We start from the raw sequence: 18427 nt of genomic DNA, 5'->3' as shown, positions 1-18427 counted from the left end.
CCCTCTTGCCCTGCCATCCTCATTCCCTCCCCCTCTGATTCGGGAAGGAAACGGTGACCCAGGGTGTACGAGACAGAGAGGGGGGAAATACCGACGGCAGCGAGATGCAGCTCTCCGCCGCAAGCAATGCAAGATTAGATCTCTAAATGCAGCAAAACACTCCCTGAAAACCAACAACCCCGCGGTGCAATCAGACATTTCACTGCCGCTCACTGCACACGAAGAGGGCTTCAACAACAAGCTGAGACTTTTTTTTTTTCCCTTCTGTCTCTCTCCTACCCCTCCACTCCATCAATCGCATAGCAAGCGATGAGTAGCAAATAAGCCTTTTTACCTCTACTACAGACCTGTGACCACCYCCTTTTCCTATGTATATATAAATACACATATTGAAAAAAAATATTTTTGATCGTTTTTAGAAAAACAACCACTGCCGCCGATTTTTTTTTTTATTATTGTTATTTTTATTATTCTTTGTACATCTGCGGGGATTCAAGGATCAGCAACGCATCGTCTACCCAGAGGAGAAGATCTTTTGCAAATTTTCTGATTTTTGAGACCCTCCCACTGCTGAAGTTGGACAGTCGAAGTAACTGCGAGGGGACTGGAAGCACGGCAAGCTCTTACTGAAACGCTGCCTGAAGCTGCTCCCTCCCCTCCCCCTGACCCCCCCGATTGCTCCCTCCCTCTGAGCTACATGGTCTATTTGCTGCCTCTCATCCTGTGTCTCTGCAGATGTTTTAGAGCAACAGGTTCAGGAACTTGAAATATAGGGGTGGGGAAAGCGAAGGGGAAAAAAAATCAAAACCAAAAAGGAAGGAAAAAAACAGCCGTCAGAGGAGGAAGAGCAGCCCCAGCGCAGGAGGCAAAGAAGACGGGGACAACCCTGGTCGCCGCTGCTGTTCCTGCCGCCCCCACCCCTGCTCGGGGATGTACCTTTCCATTTGTTGCTTCTTCTTCTGCTGGGCTCCCGCCCTCTCGCTGAAGAACCTGAATTACTCGGTGCCAGAAGAGCAGGGAGCGGGCACGGTCATCGGGAACATCGGACGCGATGCGCGSCTGGCGGCAGGCGCGGCGGGAGGCGGGATGCTGCCCGCGGAGCGTGGCGTTCCCGGTGGCGGCCCCGGCGGCGGCCGCGGCCCCAAGTCCACCTTCCGGGTGCTGGAGAATTCAGCCCCGCACCTCCTGGACGTGGACGGGGAGAGCGGGCTGCTCTACACCAAGCAGCGCATTGACCGTGAGGCGCTGTGCCGGCGCAGCGCCAAGTGCCAGCTGTCCCTCGAGGTGTTCGCCAATGACCAGGAGATCTGCATGATCAAAGTGGAGATTCAGGACCTGAACGACAATGCACCGTCATTTCCCTCTGACCAAGTGGACATGGACATCTCCGAAAATGCTGCACCAGGCACCCGCTTCCCCCTCACCAGTGCCCACGACCCAGATGCTGGGGACAACGGTCTGCGCACCTACCTGCTCACTCGTGATGACTACGGCCTCTTCTCCCTCGATGTGAAGTCCCGTGGTGATGGCACAAAGTTTCCGGAGCTGGTCATCCAGAAGCCAYTAGACCGTGAGGAGCAGAGTCACCACACCCTGGTGCTGACAGCGCTAGATGGCGGTGACCCACCGCGCTCGGGCACGGTGCAGATCAATGTGCGCCTCATTGACTCCAATGACAACAGCCCCATCTTCGAGGCAGCCTCCTACGTGGTAGAGCTGCCAGAGAATGCACCGCTAGGCACGGCTGTCATCGACCTCAATGCCACTGATGCTGATGAAGGTACCAACGGAGAGGTACTCTACTCCTTCAGTGGCTACGCACCTGAGCGCGTCCGTGACCTGTTCAGCATTGACCCACAGAGTGGCCTCATCCGTGTCAAGGGCAACCTGGACTATGAGGAGAGCGGCCTCATTGAGATTGATGTCCAAGCTCGGGACCTGGGGCCTAATCCCATCCCTGCTCACTGCAAGGTCACTGTCCGCCTCATCGACCGAAATGACAATGCTCCCACAATTGGTTTTGTCTCCGTTCGCCAGGGAGCTCTGAGTGAGGCTGCGCCACCAGGCACTGTCATTGCCCTGGTGCGGGTCACTGACCGTGACTCAGGCAAGAATGGGCAGCTCCAGTGTCGGGTGCTGGGCGGTGGCGGCGGGCCCGGTGCCGTTCCTTTCACCCTGGAGGAGAACTATGACAACTTCTACACTGTGGTCACTGACCGACCCCTGGACCGTGAGGTGCAGGACGAGTACAATGTGACCATCGTGGCACGCGATGGGGGCAATCCCCCACTCAACTCCACCAAGTCATTTTCTGTCCGGATCCTTGACGAGAACGACAATCCACCCCGCTTCAGCAAGAATCTTTATGTGTTACAGGTGCCTGAGAACAACATCCCTGGAGAGTACCTGGGCTCAGTCTTGGCCCAGGACCCTGACCTGGGCCAAAATGGGACGGTGTCTTACTCCATTCTGCCTGGGCATGTGGGAGATGTCTCCATCTAYACCTATGTGTCTGTCAACCCCACAAATGGTGCTATCTACGCCCTGAGGAGCTTCAATTACGAGCAGACAAAGCACTTTGAGTTCCGCGTGCTGGCCAAAGACTCKGGTTCACCCCACCGTGAAAGCAATGCCACAGTGCGTGTCACGGTGCTCGACGTCAATGATAACGCGCCCCTCATCGTCCTGCCTGCCCTCATCAATGACACTGCTGAACTGCAGGTGCCACGCAATGCTGGGGTGGGCTACCCCGTGGGCACCGTCCGTGCCCTGGACAGTGACTTTGGGGAGAGTGGGCGCCTCACATATGAGATTGTGGAAGGCAATGAGGAGCACCTCTTTGAGATGGACCCCACTAGCGGTGAGATACGCACCTTGCACCCCTACTGGGAGGAGCTCAGCCCTGTGGCTGAACTGGTGGTAAAAGTCAGTGACCATGGCAAGCCCAGCCTCTCCGCAGTGGCCAAGCTCATAGTCAGGGCCCTGGCGGGGCCCCTGCCCGAGGCTGGCGAGCCGCAGGTGAACGGCGAGCAGCATCGGCGGCCACACTGGGACTTGTCGCTGCCGCTGATTGTGACTTTGAGCACTGTCTCCATCATCTTGCTGGCTGCCATGATCACTATTGCTGTGAAGTGCAAGCGAGAAAACAAGGAGATCCGCACCTATAATTGTCGCATTGCCGAGTATAGCCACCCTCAGCTGGGAGGAGGGGGAGGCAGTGGCGGGGGAGGAGGAGGCAGTGGCAGTGGAGGGGGCAAGGGCAAGAAGAAGAAGATCAGCAAGAATGACATTATGCTGGTGCCCAGTGAGGGCGAGGACAGCCGGGGTCCCCTCAATGTCATGAACGTGGTGAGCAGCCCATCCCTGGCCACCTCACCCATGTACTTTGACTACCAGACCCGCCTGCCCCTCAGCTCTCCCAGGTCTGAGGTGATGTACCTGAAGCCCGCCTCCAACAACCTGACTGTACCCCAGGGACATGTGGGCTGCCACACCAGCTTCACAGGGCAAGGGAATAACGCCAGCGAGGCTCCCCCGAGCCGGATGTCCATAATTCAGGTAGGAGACTTTTAGAACACCCTGGACCTCACTTTAGACACTGGTTTAACTTTCCCTTTTGTCTGCAGTGAAATCTGCTCTAAGGCACCCCTGAAGGGACCAACACAAGTCACTAAAGAGAGGACTTAATGAAAGTGGAACCAGACCACATCTGATGGGTCTGGTTCTGCTGTCACATTGATGTTTCCCATGTGATTCAAAAGAAAATGCCCTCTGAAACACAGCAGAGTTACGGTAGTGCCAAAGGGGTGCATGTGAGAGTGTGGGCAGGCATTTAGTACATTTGAGGCACGCTGGTGTATTTTCCCAGAAGATGGTCTGACAGAGGTGGGCATTTCCACAGGGTTCACTTCTCTTTGGTTTGGGGTGGAGAAGAGGGAGGGCATTTCTAAAGCGGTCATATCACCTGCAGTAACTAACAGGACAGGGAAGAAACTGCACACTGAGGACATCTATTGCAACAGTGTATTATAGCCCTCCAATCTTGTATGTAAATATGAGCTATCTTTCCAAAACATAAGTTTTAAKTTTTTTTTAAATTTCCTTCTCTAGAATATATATCCATAAATATATTTTTGACAGTATCATTAGGGCCCCATTGCCTCCTCCTCTCCCCCTAAATAACTAAACTTTCAGTGCTGAAAATTCTGCTTAGTTGAATAGAAAGAAAATGTATGTGGTGATTCCCTCCTATCCCCAAATGTTAACCAAACTCACATCCTGTCATAAACCAGCAAAACAACTAGTCAGATCTCCAGTAGCCTGAGTCAACATTGTTGATTGCTTTATAGCAAAAGACTTACACACTGTCTTCTACCAAAGCTCATTTAGAAATTATAGCTGGGCTGCATTCTGCTGCCAGTTATATCCACACTGTCCTCTGACTTTTGTGAATGTGAGAAATGGCAGAATTTGGACCATTTGATATAGGGTACTAATCAAAGAATGACTTAATTTTTAGCAGGTAGTTTAAAGTCCAAACTCAGAAGATTTATTTCAGAGCAGTGAACTTGCGGAGTGAAGGTGAGGGCAGAAATTGGCTCCAGTTGATTTAATTTAAAGTATTACTTCATGATTAATGCAGCTTAATGTTCAAACACTACAGGTATGTTCCAAAGTGATTTTTAACATTCGGATTGAAAGCAGGCTCTGGATAATGACTATTAAATATATTTGAAATGTCATATCTGTTTTATCCTGTGGTTCTCCTAATATGCTGTTCTGAGTCATAGGGGAATGAGCTGAGTGTATGAGAACTGACACAGAATCATTTTGTGTATGCAGCTAGTGGGGAAGAAGTTGCACTGTAGTCACTTGATGTACCTAAAGAAGATTCATAATATCTTGGAGTTACCATACTCTATGATCTGTGAACACCAAATGTTCTAGTTGCCAGCTGTATCTAATATTTTAAACTGAACAGAAATGGCCATTGGTAATTGGCAGTTTAAAGAACCAAAATTCAAGTAACCCATGACCTGTAAATTGAGCATTTATAACTGGGGGGAAAAAAAGAAGAAAAAAAAAAAAGAAAAGGGAAAAAAAGGCTGCCTGTACAAGGTCACTGTAAATGAATCCTCAAGCGACTATTGAGTTGTGTCACAGAAACAATTTCATTTTATGCCTATCATGAATTTGTGTTGCTATCAATTAGGTGAGTGGAGCAATACTTAAAATCTGAAATTGATTTTAACAAAAAGTGACACTTTAAGATAGAGTTTAGGTTAGGGCACAACCAGAGATAATTTGATTTATTATTCATGCTTTAAAAAACAAATAACTATCTATGACACTTGTTAAAGTAATGTCAACTTTTTTTTTTTTTTTACTGTAAAATGGAGTTGTCAGAAAGCTAAAAACACTCCACAGTTTTTCCTACTGACAAGTGTAATAGTTACTAAAAGACAGAAAATTATGCTTTCCTACAACCATGTAATGTCTATATAAAGCAATTAATTAATGTATTGATGCTACTGAATAGTAAAGTTTCAATTGTAGTGTAAATCCCTATGGAAAATATGATTCCTTCTTTTTTTACAGTGTTCACTGTATAAGATCAATCATGATTTTTTTTTTCCCTGAAATCTATATAAAGCTAAAAGAGGAATTTCCTCCCTTAAAAGAGTGTGTTGTGGTTTCTATAAGAGTTCTTATTATGACAACTATGGAAAATGTTAACTGTAACTCCTCATAACACATGCTGTTATTTTGAATACTAGTTTTGTTTTCCCTCAATATCTGCACAGAGTGTTTTGGATGTTTGGTTGGTCCAGTCAGTGGATTAGGAAACATCCAGTTTTACCTAGTGAACAACCTGTTCAAACACACTTATTGATACTATATTTTGTAGTTGTATTGGCAAAACAGACATGGTATGAAAGAGTGTAGTTGGTTTCTATTTAGAAAAGGCTCAGATTTAGAGTAGCTAGAGGGGAAAATTGATCCTCTTCACTGTACTCCTGCATTACTAAAATACATTTTGTATTCTCCAGCTCCACATCCCTGGAGTAAATTTTATATAAAATTTGCATTTAGAATGTAGGCACTACTTTATGTCTGGTCCTGTACTTCTGCCTCATGTAAAATTTAAACTGCAGACTTAAGGAGAAATAGTAAAGGATCAGCCCTCTCTCTGGATCTACTATATCCTTAATCAGTTAAAGAAACCTGTGTCTTGCATATGTAAATTACACAGTTAGGAATCAAAGGTGTAGGCAGTGGGAAAAAAAGAAACGGAATCCAGCTGCTTTATCATCTCTTAGTTAGTCTATCCAGTTAAGCAGTTTTCTTCATTACCTCAGTAAGAGGAAGATAAACTATTGCGTAAGGGTTCTCTAACAAATGTTCCCTTCAGTTTTTACAGTTTTATTATTGAAACACGACAATCTCATACTGTGCAATTCATGCAATGGAACTGCATTTCTTCACTCTCATTTTCTCAGCAATTGTTTAATGACAGAATTCTCTAACAGGAACCTGTTATTAAAACTTTTTATACATATATATATGTACATATTTATATATCTATGGAGATGTACATACATGCTAAATATTATATTATTACTTAGTGCATCCAATTGATTCTATGAATATTTAATAGCAAATAAAAAATTTCTTTTGCAGTAAGATCCAAATTTTCTCACTCTTATTAGGAGAGCATAATTTTTTTCCCTTTGCTTACTAGTAAGACCTAGTCAAGTCAATGGTCCTTACAGTTCCTTTATTTCTCATGAATAGTATTTTACTCTACAGACAGCCCAATTTACATCAACAGATACCTGTGGAGTGAAGTGTTACTTAGTGACTAGGGGTTTCAGACTGACCAAAAAAGCACCAGCAGTTGAATGAAATACTTCCTAACAGGGGAAGAGTGGTGTAATCTTGCCTCTCTTTAAGTGACTTCTCTTACACACTAATCACACAATTTGACACATGGTGTGTTTGCTCACTGATTTGTAGGATCCGCCTGGGTGCGGTGCTTGCATGTGTTATACATGAATCAATGAGCTTCTTCAGTACCATAAAAACTAAATAATTTAAACATGCATACATGCATATCTTTATAAAATTTTGGATGTACAGAAAAGGATGCTGTATACCTTCAGCTTTTATTGGTGCAAGAGACTTGAAAGTGCTTAAAGCCTCTGAAAATTCATAATTTGTGTTTTGATGKGCACCTGAGATTGATGTTTATGAAGGACAGAGTTTAGTAACAAACAGGGAAGTTACACAGTTACATTTTAGTATGTTTCATTGCTCTTAACTTCAGCAATCATTTCATAAATATACTTTAGAAACAGTTCTTTCAAACAAAAACCTATTTAAATAAAGGGCAGTGCTGTACAATTTTCATTGCTAGAGTCAAAATTCCATGTGAACTTTGAATCACTGAAGGTCCAAACTATTAATTTTTGTTGAGGAGAAGGAAAGCGGKAGAAAATGGAAACTCAACATGGCTGAAAGAAGGTTTCTTTTCACTCTAGACCTTAAAGACTGCTGGGAAAATTCTGTTCATCTCATTCTGGTGTTCTACTCACCTGACTAAAAGAAACAGAATTTTGCTTATTTTAAAGTGCAGACATCAGAAAAAAACAAAACCCAAAAAAMCAAAAAAAAGTACAAATGTGCATATATGTGTATCTTCCCTACCAAAATTCTGAGTTAGTCAATTTGCCTTTCTTTTGTTCCTGTGTGAACAAGTCACAACTTCTTCTTGCAGGTTTCCAACAGCTCAGTGGATGGATAAAGGAAAACAAATAGTTCCTATGCACATATAGGTTCTGGCAAAAGGTTCCTCTAAGTGTTATAACAGTAGTGTAGAAAACTATCTACAATATGCAAGTAGCAATGATCAGCCTAGAGATTATTTATTGCTRTACTTGTGGAGCAACTTGGAGAGTTTTGTAAATATATCAGGAATAAGGTGGGTGTGAATAAAGAAAGTGGTGGTCACAGTTTTTTTTAAGCATCAGCTAAAAATGAGTGACTGTGCTGAAAGAGGCTCGTAAGCTGGGAATTGCTGTATCTGCTGTACCAGGCACTCCCACAACATTTTAAGATAAAACACAGATCACTCTGAATACCTCAGGCACCTGATGTTTATGATGTGTCAATAGATTAATGTCAAGTCTCAGTGCAGCTTCATCGCCAGGTGTCTAGCAGTACCTAAGTAGATAGAATCTTCAAGGGATATAAAAAAACATGAACCATATTAGTGCTGCTCTTTCTTTAAATATGCTATTTCATACTTTGAAAAACTTCTGCTGAGAAATTTCAAGATTGCAAAAGGAAATGTGCAGCTGCTGCAAAAAGGAGAAGCAGCTTCCGTCACAGAAGTTACACTGATCCTGTGATTTAAATTCCTATCTGAAAAYAGAGGTATAAATATTTTATCTTTTATACCTTTTACTTCAAATGAAAAATATTATTCTCTCTGCTCACTAGATCTAGTACAAGGTAACATTTTGCATCAAGAGGACACTAGAGCAATTCCAAACATTTGCAAGTTTGCAGGTTTGTACTCTATATATTTCAAAAATTCACGGCTCCATATTCTAGGGCTGTATCTAAGGACACTAAATTGTGAGACAAAACTTTTGAACTACCTGAGTAGTTTGCCTAGTTTCATTAGGGTGTCTTTAACAGTGTTTTACAATACTGGATGTCTTGCAAAATAACTCTTTTGAATGCTTGCATTGTGTAAATACACTCTGCAGTTTTGTGTACAGTCTGGCTTTGTGTGACATTGTTCTGCAGCTCTAGTTTTATTCATTGGATGAACTCCATCTCAGAGTTGGAATGGACTATGTAAGTATTTCAGGAAAAAAAAAAAAAACTTTCCTATGCTTCCATGAAGTTTTATTTAATTTTTTGTCAAGATAGTATACTGCATAATTTTAAGACCAGATCTGTCAACACACTGCTCACTGTGGCATCTGCACTGGCTGCTGAAATAGACAGAGGAAGCAGAATTGATCTCCTTTTTTGTGTTACATTTGTTCTGGTCTTGATTCTGAGTTCCTTGTTGGTGTTATTTATAGACTATTATTTCAAAAGGATCATTCTTGATATATAGGTCCATATGAAATCTAAAGAACTTTCGAGGATTAAGTGCTATAATAAAGAACAACAAAAGTACTAGACAGAAAAAAAGTTAAGAGTCGAAAGTGGAATATAGACATTATGAAAAAGAAAACAGTATTTCCAGAACAGATATACTTGTTAACAAAAATCTAAGAGAAATCATATCTCTATAGAACTTGCTGTTTTATAAAATAAAAGACATGAAGCAAGTTGTGCAAGATTGACTGTCACAGCTCTCAGCTGCTCTTAAAGGTGTCTGAGCTTTCTACACCTTTGTAGTCACTGTCACTACCTAAACCTAGATGGGAATATTCCTACAAATTTATGATTACCTGTGCAATTTYAATGACTGATCAATCCTTTGAAGAGATATCTCTCAACAATGTATTTTRTAAGGTTTCTCTTATCCTTACCCATTTTGATGAAAAGGCCTGTTCTTACTCATGGTTCAGTCAATAGCATAATTTTGACTGCATAAATGATTTTAGTGGCTCAAGAGTGAATTGTGACTAAGAGCTCTAGCAAGTGCAGCTAAGAATACTGTGGTTTGGCCCTTCATTTTGAGGTTTGAGGGTTTCATGATTTYTTTCTTACAGCATCTTTACAATTAAGGAGACTGGAATTTACATGTTTTTGTAACTATGATGTGAATTGTAACACAGAATCATAGAATGGTTTAGGTTGGGAAATACCTTTAAGATGATCAAGCCCAGTGATTAACCCAGCATAATTATATGTTCAGCTGAAAAGAAATCAAATACTCCATTGAACATATTGCTGAACATATGTTTCCACAGGTTTTCATACATTTTTGAAACCATGCCTAATACAGCATTATTGTTAAAATTGAGCAAATATTGTTACATGGAAGATTATCAACAGGTATGTGTGAAATATTCACAAATATTACTCGGTATTAAGAAAGCATAGATACAACCTTCTATCTCTGATAAGACAAAAGTGTCATTAACTAATTCTTCCCAAGTCACAACATCTGGATGTAAACCAGTTGGGATTTAAAAAAAAAAAAGAAAAAATTTTTTTTGTCTTTTTTCCTCAGCATTTTCTCTTATTCTTCACTATCTTCCTCCCCAGGAAGCATGAGCATACCAGCTAATATTTACATATATTCAAAATAAGTTTCTAAAGATCATGTTTAATTTTTCTTTCTTTTGTTGTTCCTACAAAAGTTCAGAATGTCTTGTTAAATTAGTTTTAGGTTTTGTCAGCCAAGGCACTCGTTCTACATGCAAAAATTGGATGCATATGGGTTGTGTTTTTTTCTTTTGGTTTGGGTTTTTTCTGAAGAGAACATGTTGCATGGAAAAGATGTTGAGATACTTCTTCAAGCCTGAGGAGTACCTGCATGTATGAAGAAAAGACATTTTGACCCTAGTATTAATATTTTCCAATAGGTAAAAAAATCCAGTGATGAAAACTGAAACAATGATTTGTTGACCGGAGCAGAACCACAGCTCTGTTTTTATCTTTAAAATATAGAAGCAATCCTTTGATGCCAAAAGGTCAGTGTAGAGCAGTTGGGAGAAATTTTTGCAGCAGATAGCCTGAGAGCTTTATGCTTTCAATTGTATGGCTAGTTCAGCTGTGAGAGAAGTGGTAAAATTAATGCTAAAGGGTTCAAAAATACAGGAAACAAGTAAAACTCTCAAGGGACTGCAAGCTGTTGCCTTAATAAAAAAAAAAAAAAAAAAAAAAAAAAAAAAAAAAAAAAAAATTAAAAAAAAAAAAAAAAAAAAAAAAAAAAGAAAAAAGAAGAAAAAGAAAAGAAATAGAAAAAGGTACTAGGAAGAGAGTGGCAAAATGATTGGGGAAAAATGTTCCTTAAGTTTAAATGTTTTATCTGGTAAGTTTTTAGGGAGGAATCAAGGATATTAACTAGTCACTGCTTTTGTCGTTTAGCTGAAACAATAACGTGCAGCTGCCATCAGTCTTAGCCAAGGTGCATTCTCTGGGCCCTACTAGTATATTTGTCATAGTGCAACCTTTGTTTTTCAGTCTGCTGTAGATATTTTTTTTTTTTTTTAAACAGAAGAAGATTCTGGATTAATTACTGTAACTCCTATGAGGAAAAAAAAAAGGAAATTATAAAGCATTTTAGATAAAATAGTCGGTATTAAGCACTACATTCAAGAACAAGCAAATTCTTACAAATGTCCCTGTTAATTAGGATATTAGACAGTGCTTTAAATAACCTTCTTGAGCCGTCATATATTTTCTTGCTTAATCCCAAAGTGCTGATACATTTCCTCCTTAATGAGGTCACACAAGAACCATCTCTTTCTCCTACTGGTTTGCTTCCACTAGGTAGTGGTAATACCTGTACAGAAAGGGTAGCCTATCAATTAATCCACTTGCTTGAYATGAGATCTCTTTTTTTTGTCCTCAAAACTGAGGAGTCCCTCTTCATATAAAGATAAAACTGCATTGTTTCAGCCAATTATTAGCMTTATTTGTACAAAGGAACAGCATAAAGATCAATTTATATCTCATTTTGGTGCAGTGAGGGGATATCTCCTTTTCTAGCCTTCAAGACAATCAGTCCCRTATTCAATTTAATAAGCTCTAAGCAATCTGAGCATGTTAAATCCTTCAAAATAAAATATTTGATTTTAGCCATGGATCTTTCTACTGTCTTTGTGGCACATGTATCAGATCAGAGATTCTCATGTTCATGATATACTTGAACTCATAACAGAAAAGTTCCTAATCTCATCCTGTTTGCTGCTGGGTGGCTTTGTGTTGCAGTCTCCATGGCCTGCCAAAGGAGAATGAACTCCAAAGGGGAAAAGTCTTGTCGTGAGATACAAATGCATAATTTGAGCTGTGAGGGTGGGACCCCTAATCGATGTATTGTAAATTCTGGCAGTAATAATCGTGCAGAATAACTTTCAGGGAGTGGTTCAGGCCATCTACTGATGTGTATGTGACGTGTGTGTATCGCCTGTATTAGTTGTAGTGGCATTGTGATTATTCGTATTTCCAGTCCTTGCCCTGGAACACTTCCAGRCAGTTTTATTGTATTGAAATTGCTCTTACAGTTCATTGAGCATCCAGCATAACACTGTTGAGTGTGATTGGTGCATGTGCATATATTTATTAAAAAAAAAATCAGGCAGTTAAACTGCATAATTATGGGAAAACGAATCATAACAATAAAAGAACGTTTAAGTTAACAAGCTTTGTGATCAAATAATAAATACAGGTTAGATAAATGAGACTCTAGATGTGACTAATCTACATGAATAAGCTTTGGTCTGATTAGAGTATAGGAATATATTAAAATAATCTGAAGGTATTTTAAAAGTATTTTACTTTAGCACTTCTATAATTTCTAGTTTAATTTCATCATATTTTTAACATTGCCACTCCATAAAAAGAGCTAAGTGATAAACTACTTTTATGTGCTCTTATTTTTTGATTAACAATGTTTACAGTGCAAAAAAAGTCTAAACTAAGACAAGTAAACAAAAGTAACATTACAAGTTTTCATTCTGGTTTGGATGCGTTTTGTGTCAAAAGCATAAAGCATTTTTTAGTGTCTTAATTTTAATTTTTTTTTATGTGGCAATGTTTTTTGATTGATTTTTAATTAAAGAAAAACATTAAAGGGAACATTTAAAGGACAATTTCTTGTTTACTGTCTTTATCAGCAGAGAGCAGCCTTTGTAGTGTTTGAAAGCTGGTGCATTAAAAATCAATTTCAAGTCTTCAAAGCTGTAAACTCTTGCTTGCTTTGTAGATATATACTGTTTTTAAAATCACTGGAAGCATAGCTGACAATTGAATTAAAACAAAAGGTAAATAATGGCTTCATGAACMTTTGAAGGATTTTAATGTATTTTTAATAATAGCTACAGGAATTTTTTATAGCAACAGACATGTGAATCACAATTTGTAGCTTTTAAAAGCATCATTTGTTCCTAAAGACAGTTTTTTGCACTCTTTTATTAAGACAATTTTGTTTTAAACTTTTCTTGGTGTTATTCTGTTGTTTTTACTGAATACCATGATTCAAGCACAGAACATGTCAGTCAGTTTCTTTACTCACTATATTTCTGTCTCGCTCTTCGCTGATTGCTAAGCAACCACTTATGATTGTTTAGCTACAACTCAGTTTAAAAAAAAAGGAAGGTAAACTGAAGTGGGCTAAACAAATGTTCATTAATTCTTAATGAAAATATTTAAATTCTATAAAATTTTAAAAGTAACAAAGAAAAGAACATTGTTTTAGCAACGTACCTCAGATTCAGCACTTGAGCAACTACCAGCAGAGTCAAAAATGCTCTTTTTTTGTGAAAATCTAGAAAAAAAATATCCTTAGTCAGTGTATAAGTAATTTCAAGGTGTGTGGAAATATACATAAATATGTATAATTAAATTAATATTATTTCTTTCAGGGCAGGAGCCTTAAAAAAAATTCAGTGATCATTTTGATTTAGGTCAGTAGAACCATCAAATTAAATAAATGATTTTTAGGAGTGGGGTTGCTGATGTTCAGAAGCATGTGGAGAACTCAGCCTGGAATGTGTTCGTCTGTGTTACCTGAACTGCTCCCTGTTGCTTTTCTCCTTTGCTTTAATGACACTGCCAGGCTGCAAAAGCTGTTCATTTCACTTAGCCTCCAACTACATTTTCTCATATTCTGTTAAGACAGTCCTGATGTCTTGCTTTTTGCAAAGACTTGAGTAATTTGATATGCAGATTTGAAGATCATAAAAACAATCCTGCTTTGATGATCATGAGCCAGATTATCCAGCTACAGCTGTAAAGTACCAAGTGTGCTCTTTTGTGATCTCTTCATCGTTTCAGTGGATCAAATGACAATAAGAATATAGTGGAATTTAGAGTGCTTGGGAAATAATGAAATTAAAAGCCTTTTCAAAATGACAACCACGAAGCCTTAGAAACTATTTAGATTTCTAGGCTATAGGCCAGATAATATAACTGTGTGYAAGCATGCATATGTGGATATACACAGAAAAGAGAGCAGAATGGAATCAAAGAATCATCTAGATGGATAAAAGGCATTATTAATGAGCCACGTGCATCTAATTTTATTTTTTTTTTTTTATATTGTGTATGATCTATACAGAGCTGTGTAGCAGTGTTTTGGAAGATGCTGTCAACCTGCATCTTTTGCTGCAAACTAGAAAGCATCAAGCTTAGAGACAAATGATGTTGTCATTTTTTTCCTGAGGCAAGAGTATAGGTAAGGAAGGACCTAATTTTCCACTTCATTATGGAATCCTGCTCTCAAACTTTAGAATCGAGAGTGATGATTAAAAGGAGGTATAAGTCATGCAACATGTGAAAAGAAGCAGCACTTAACTGATTCTCTGGACAGCGTTATTAAAAAGCACATGATAATTTGCATCTCGTAGCTCCAAGGCAAGAAGTATATCAGTCAGCTTTGCAGCTGTTGAGTGAAAAAGAGGTGATAACAAGATGTTTTGTGTTATTTCTTTGAAAATACAGTCTTCATTTTTGTCTAAATCTGTACATGCATTTTGCCAATTTAAACCACATGTAGCTTCTTTTCAGGTCTAACAGACATTGCATGAGCAGAAGCAGTGTATCGATTTCTTTTATTACTTATTCATTGGCCACCATGATCTTTCCCAAAAGTCTACCTCTCATTATTGCAACAATGTGATGGTAACAAAATAATAATTCCTTCAATCATGAAGTAACTAATTTTAAGTACTTTCCTGGTCTCATTTATTTCCAACAGGCTTCCAGGATTTTAAAGAAAACTTTAATTTCCGTTCTTTTAAAATATATGTAGACCACACAAAGTCTTTTCTTCATCCCCTGATACCAGCAAACTTGGGARTGAGTATCTGGTTTTCCAGATTTTGACCTACTTGTGAAGCAAGAGGAAGCTGTTTCTATAAAACAAGTGTATGTTTCAGGAATTTTGATTAGCAATGGTAAAGACATTTAGATAAATTACATGCAGTCATACTGATCTTGCTGATACCTGTGAATGAAGAAATAGGGACACATGTCAAATAGCCATGGGAGGAGAAGACTTTTTTTAAGGGAAATTTTTTGTTCTAAGTTTTGGGTTTTCTATAGTGTTTTATAATAAAGACAATTACACAGTAATTTGGGTTAGAATGCATGCCCAGTTCCCCATCTCAAAACCCAATTTGTTACTACCTGTGGCTATTTCTATTAAAAAGGAAACATAATTACTATGAGTCTCAGCAGTCTAAGAGTAAATTTTTGCAATTACAATACTTCCCTTGGGCAGATATGTGAAAATGGCAGATTAATTCCTGCCAGTCTATTCCTTGCACATTCTTAAGGTTACTGGTAGCTTGGACTATGGTTGTATTGGTGCTGTTTATTATCCTGTGGTTAAGGTTAAAGCAGCAATGCCGCTATAAACCTTTAGGAATAGGATGCTATACCACTGCCTTGTAAGTCTCTGTGCTGAAGTGTCAGACACAGCATCCTAGGAGCATGATGCTAATTCTATTTTCATGGAAAGTCAAGGAGCTTGCTGTTGATCTTAACATATTTTAGAAGGGTATTTTGTATGTTTTTGCCTTGTGACTCAAAAGATTTAAAAACACCAAACAAACCCAGGTTTAATAATATTTAGAAATTTATCAAAACATTAATATAGCTGCATGTGAACTGAAAAATATGGTAGTTCCTTAGTATTTAATACTTTTTGTTTTATTCCCAATAGCACTATGCCATGAAACACCAGTAAGCCAAGATGGTCCTCAATTTATGTAAATGAACAAATTTCCATGGAAATAATCTTCTAATGGGTTTTTCTACCTGAAAATAAGTTTTGAGGGCATATGAGTGAAAGAATTCCATGCAAAGGCTGTGCTTCTGGAGATCACACTCTGCACTTAACTCCATGTTGAATTCCAATGAAGCTGGAAGTTGGTGGCTTCATGTGGGCTCATGATCTACCTGCAGGGAGCAGTATTAGTCTATGTTACACGATCTGGTTTGACTACTCAGGAAGAGAAGCATAAACAACCCTAAGGTTTTTTTTTTTTTTTTTTCCTTTTTTGCATGAGCTTTTGTATGAAAATTTCTTGCACTGCATCTGTAGTGTTTTCTTTTCTTTTCCCACTTTGAAAGAGTCTTCCACACACACATGCTTTTGGATGTCAACTTGGGGGCTTCTGTGATGTGGATATTATTTAGAGAAGGTTTCATTATCTATTTTCTTTGAGAGGTCATAAATTAAATTTAAAAAAGTTAAAGACATATGCATCCTTCAGTTGATGTTTAATGCACTCCACTTTGGAAAATAGTGCTTACATGCTGGGTGAGCATCCTGCTAATTAGGTAGAGAGGAAGTCCATAGTTTAATCCCTGTGTTCTAACAAACCCTTCAGTCAAATATTAGCATTCATGTTCAGGCACTCTGTCCCTGGTGAAACTTGCAGCACTGTCCTAGATATTGACAAACCAGCACTGCTTTGGAACAGAAAGATGACTTTATCTAATCCTGGAATCTTTGCAGAGATCATATCTTATGTGGATCTTCTTAATTTTACATCAAAATCTGATTTCAGCATCTTGATATGGCAAGCCGTAATGAGAAGGTCAATTTGGAACATTTTTTCCCACTCTTAAGAATTTACAGGTCAAAGTCAGTTTTTAAATACCTATGAAGTTAGAGGTTACCTGTGGCAATCCTTAGATAAGTGGGTGTTGTGTCCTAGATGAGGTGATCCTATCAGGAAGAGATTTTTGTTTTGCTTRTTCTGAATAAATTTAATATAGAGTCCTATCAGAAGACATTGCAGTTGGTTAACAATGAAGTGACAATGCTGTGAATGCACACACAGCCCTATGTCAGAAAATCCTTATTTTTTCTGTCTAAGTCTACTTGACCACTGCTACTATACTCATGGTGTAATGGTGTATTCGATCAAACTTTCCATTTTATGAGGTACCTCATCATAGACACATGACTGTTATGGCTTTAAAATATATTTAGGGACAGAACCTCTTGCTAAATTTGTGCAAGCCTAAATTATTTATCTTATGTCACAAATAATAAATCAACTCATCACCATTTTACAGTTGAAAATCTCCTTGCATGGCTGTGTGAGTCTGTAAAGCTTGATGATCTACTATTCTGTCATAAAGTCAACCATTATTTTGGCAGCATATTTAGTGGTGTGCCTTTTCCTAGTGCTTAGAGGAAATAATTTTGTGAAGGTATTTGTGTGAAAGTAGGGCTTTGTAGCCTTTGTAAACAAAATGTTTATAAAATACCTTGTTGGGTATTTTTAACAAAAAGTTGAAATGAAGAGTTGCATGACCTAAATAGGAAATTAGACAGAAAGTAATAATGTAAGGTTTTAACATCTGTGATTTTCTTCTGAATTCCTAGGAATTTAAGGGAGTCATTGCTTTTCTGGTGCAGGATTTTAGAAAGAGAAGGGGGATAAGGTGGCAGCTTTAAAGGAAAGGAGGTGATCTAGATTTACCCCTTTTTTCTGATCCATCACCTAGAAAGAAAGCTTCAGTGTTCCTCTTTGTGTGTGTTTTCTGTGCAGGCAGTGTGGCTTCAGAACCAAATCCTGCTCCATCTTTGTTGCTGATTTCTTTCACTCTGTGGGGAAGAAACACAGAACTGGAATTTTGTGCCACATACTGTGTTTGCTGCCTAGCTAATCGCCKTTCCCTGTCACTGCCATTACAAATCTATTTAAATACAACTTTCTTCAGCATACAACATATGCATCTGTGGGAATGTAGCACGCTATGTGAAGACTCGCTTAGCCTGTAATTGAAGTAAGCAGACTGATCCAAGGGCTATTGAAACCAATTTGAAAACATCCATTGATTTCACTGGACCTCAGGTCATGGCTTCTGGGAGTTTTATTGTTGCCTTTAGTGAGAGTATGGGCTGGACAGAAAAAGGTAAACAACTGGATAGATGTTAACAGATTTGAAATATCCAGTGACTCTGCTTTCTCCTTACTAAATATAATAAGTACAAAACGGATTAACAGTGTTAAAAGGCCATAATTTKTCCTTCTCCACCATCAAGTACTGTAGTGTTTATAAGCTTTTATCTGTTCAGAAAAAAATAGTGTTATGTTGCTCTTAAAAACAGGAAATAAGCAGTGATAAGAATGGGGAAAATTTTACTACACTTACTGGCTTCTCTGGGAATTCCTACTGGGTAAGAACTTTTAGATATGTCTCAAAAAATAAAAACAAAATGCCAGGAAATTAAAATTGCACTGTAGAATGTGTGTGAAAGTAGGAAAGG

At 39.0% G+C, this 18427-nt stretch overlaps 1 protein-coding gene across 1 annotated transcript in view; it reads left to right on the top strand.

Moving 5' to 3' along the window:
• Nucleotides 1–926: 926 nt before the first annotated feature.
• PCDH17 (protocadherin 17) overlaps nt 927–18427 on the top strand; it is an 84044-nt gene continuing 66543 nt past the window's right edge. The window contains exon 1 of the mRNA XM_057372835.1: nt 927–3558. Coding sequence (XP_057228818.1) covers nt 931–3558 — 2628 coding nt within the window. The 5' untranslated portion in view covers nt 927–930. The remainder of the gene's footprint in view (nt 3559–18427) is intronic.

This window comes from Malurus melanocephalus, unplaced genomic scaffold, assembly GCF_030028575.1.
Source record: "Malurus melanocephalus ecotype Western Australia unplaced genomic scaffold, MMel_1.1 scaffold_179, whole genome shotgun sequence".
Taxonomy (NCBI): domain Eukaryota; kingdom Metazoa; phylum Chordata; class Aves; order Passeriformes; family Maluridae; genus Malurus; species Malurus melanocephalus.
This window is presented reverse-complemented; position numbering and strand designations above follow the sequence as displayed.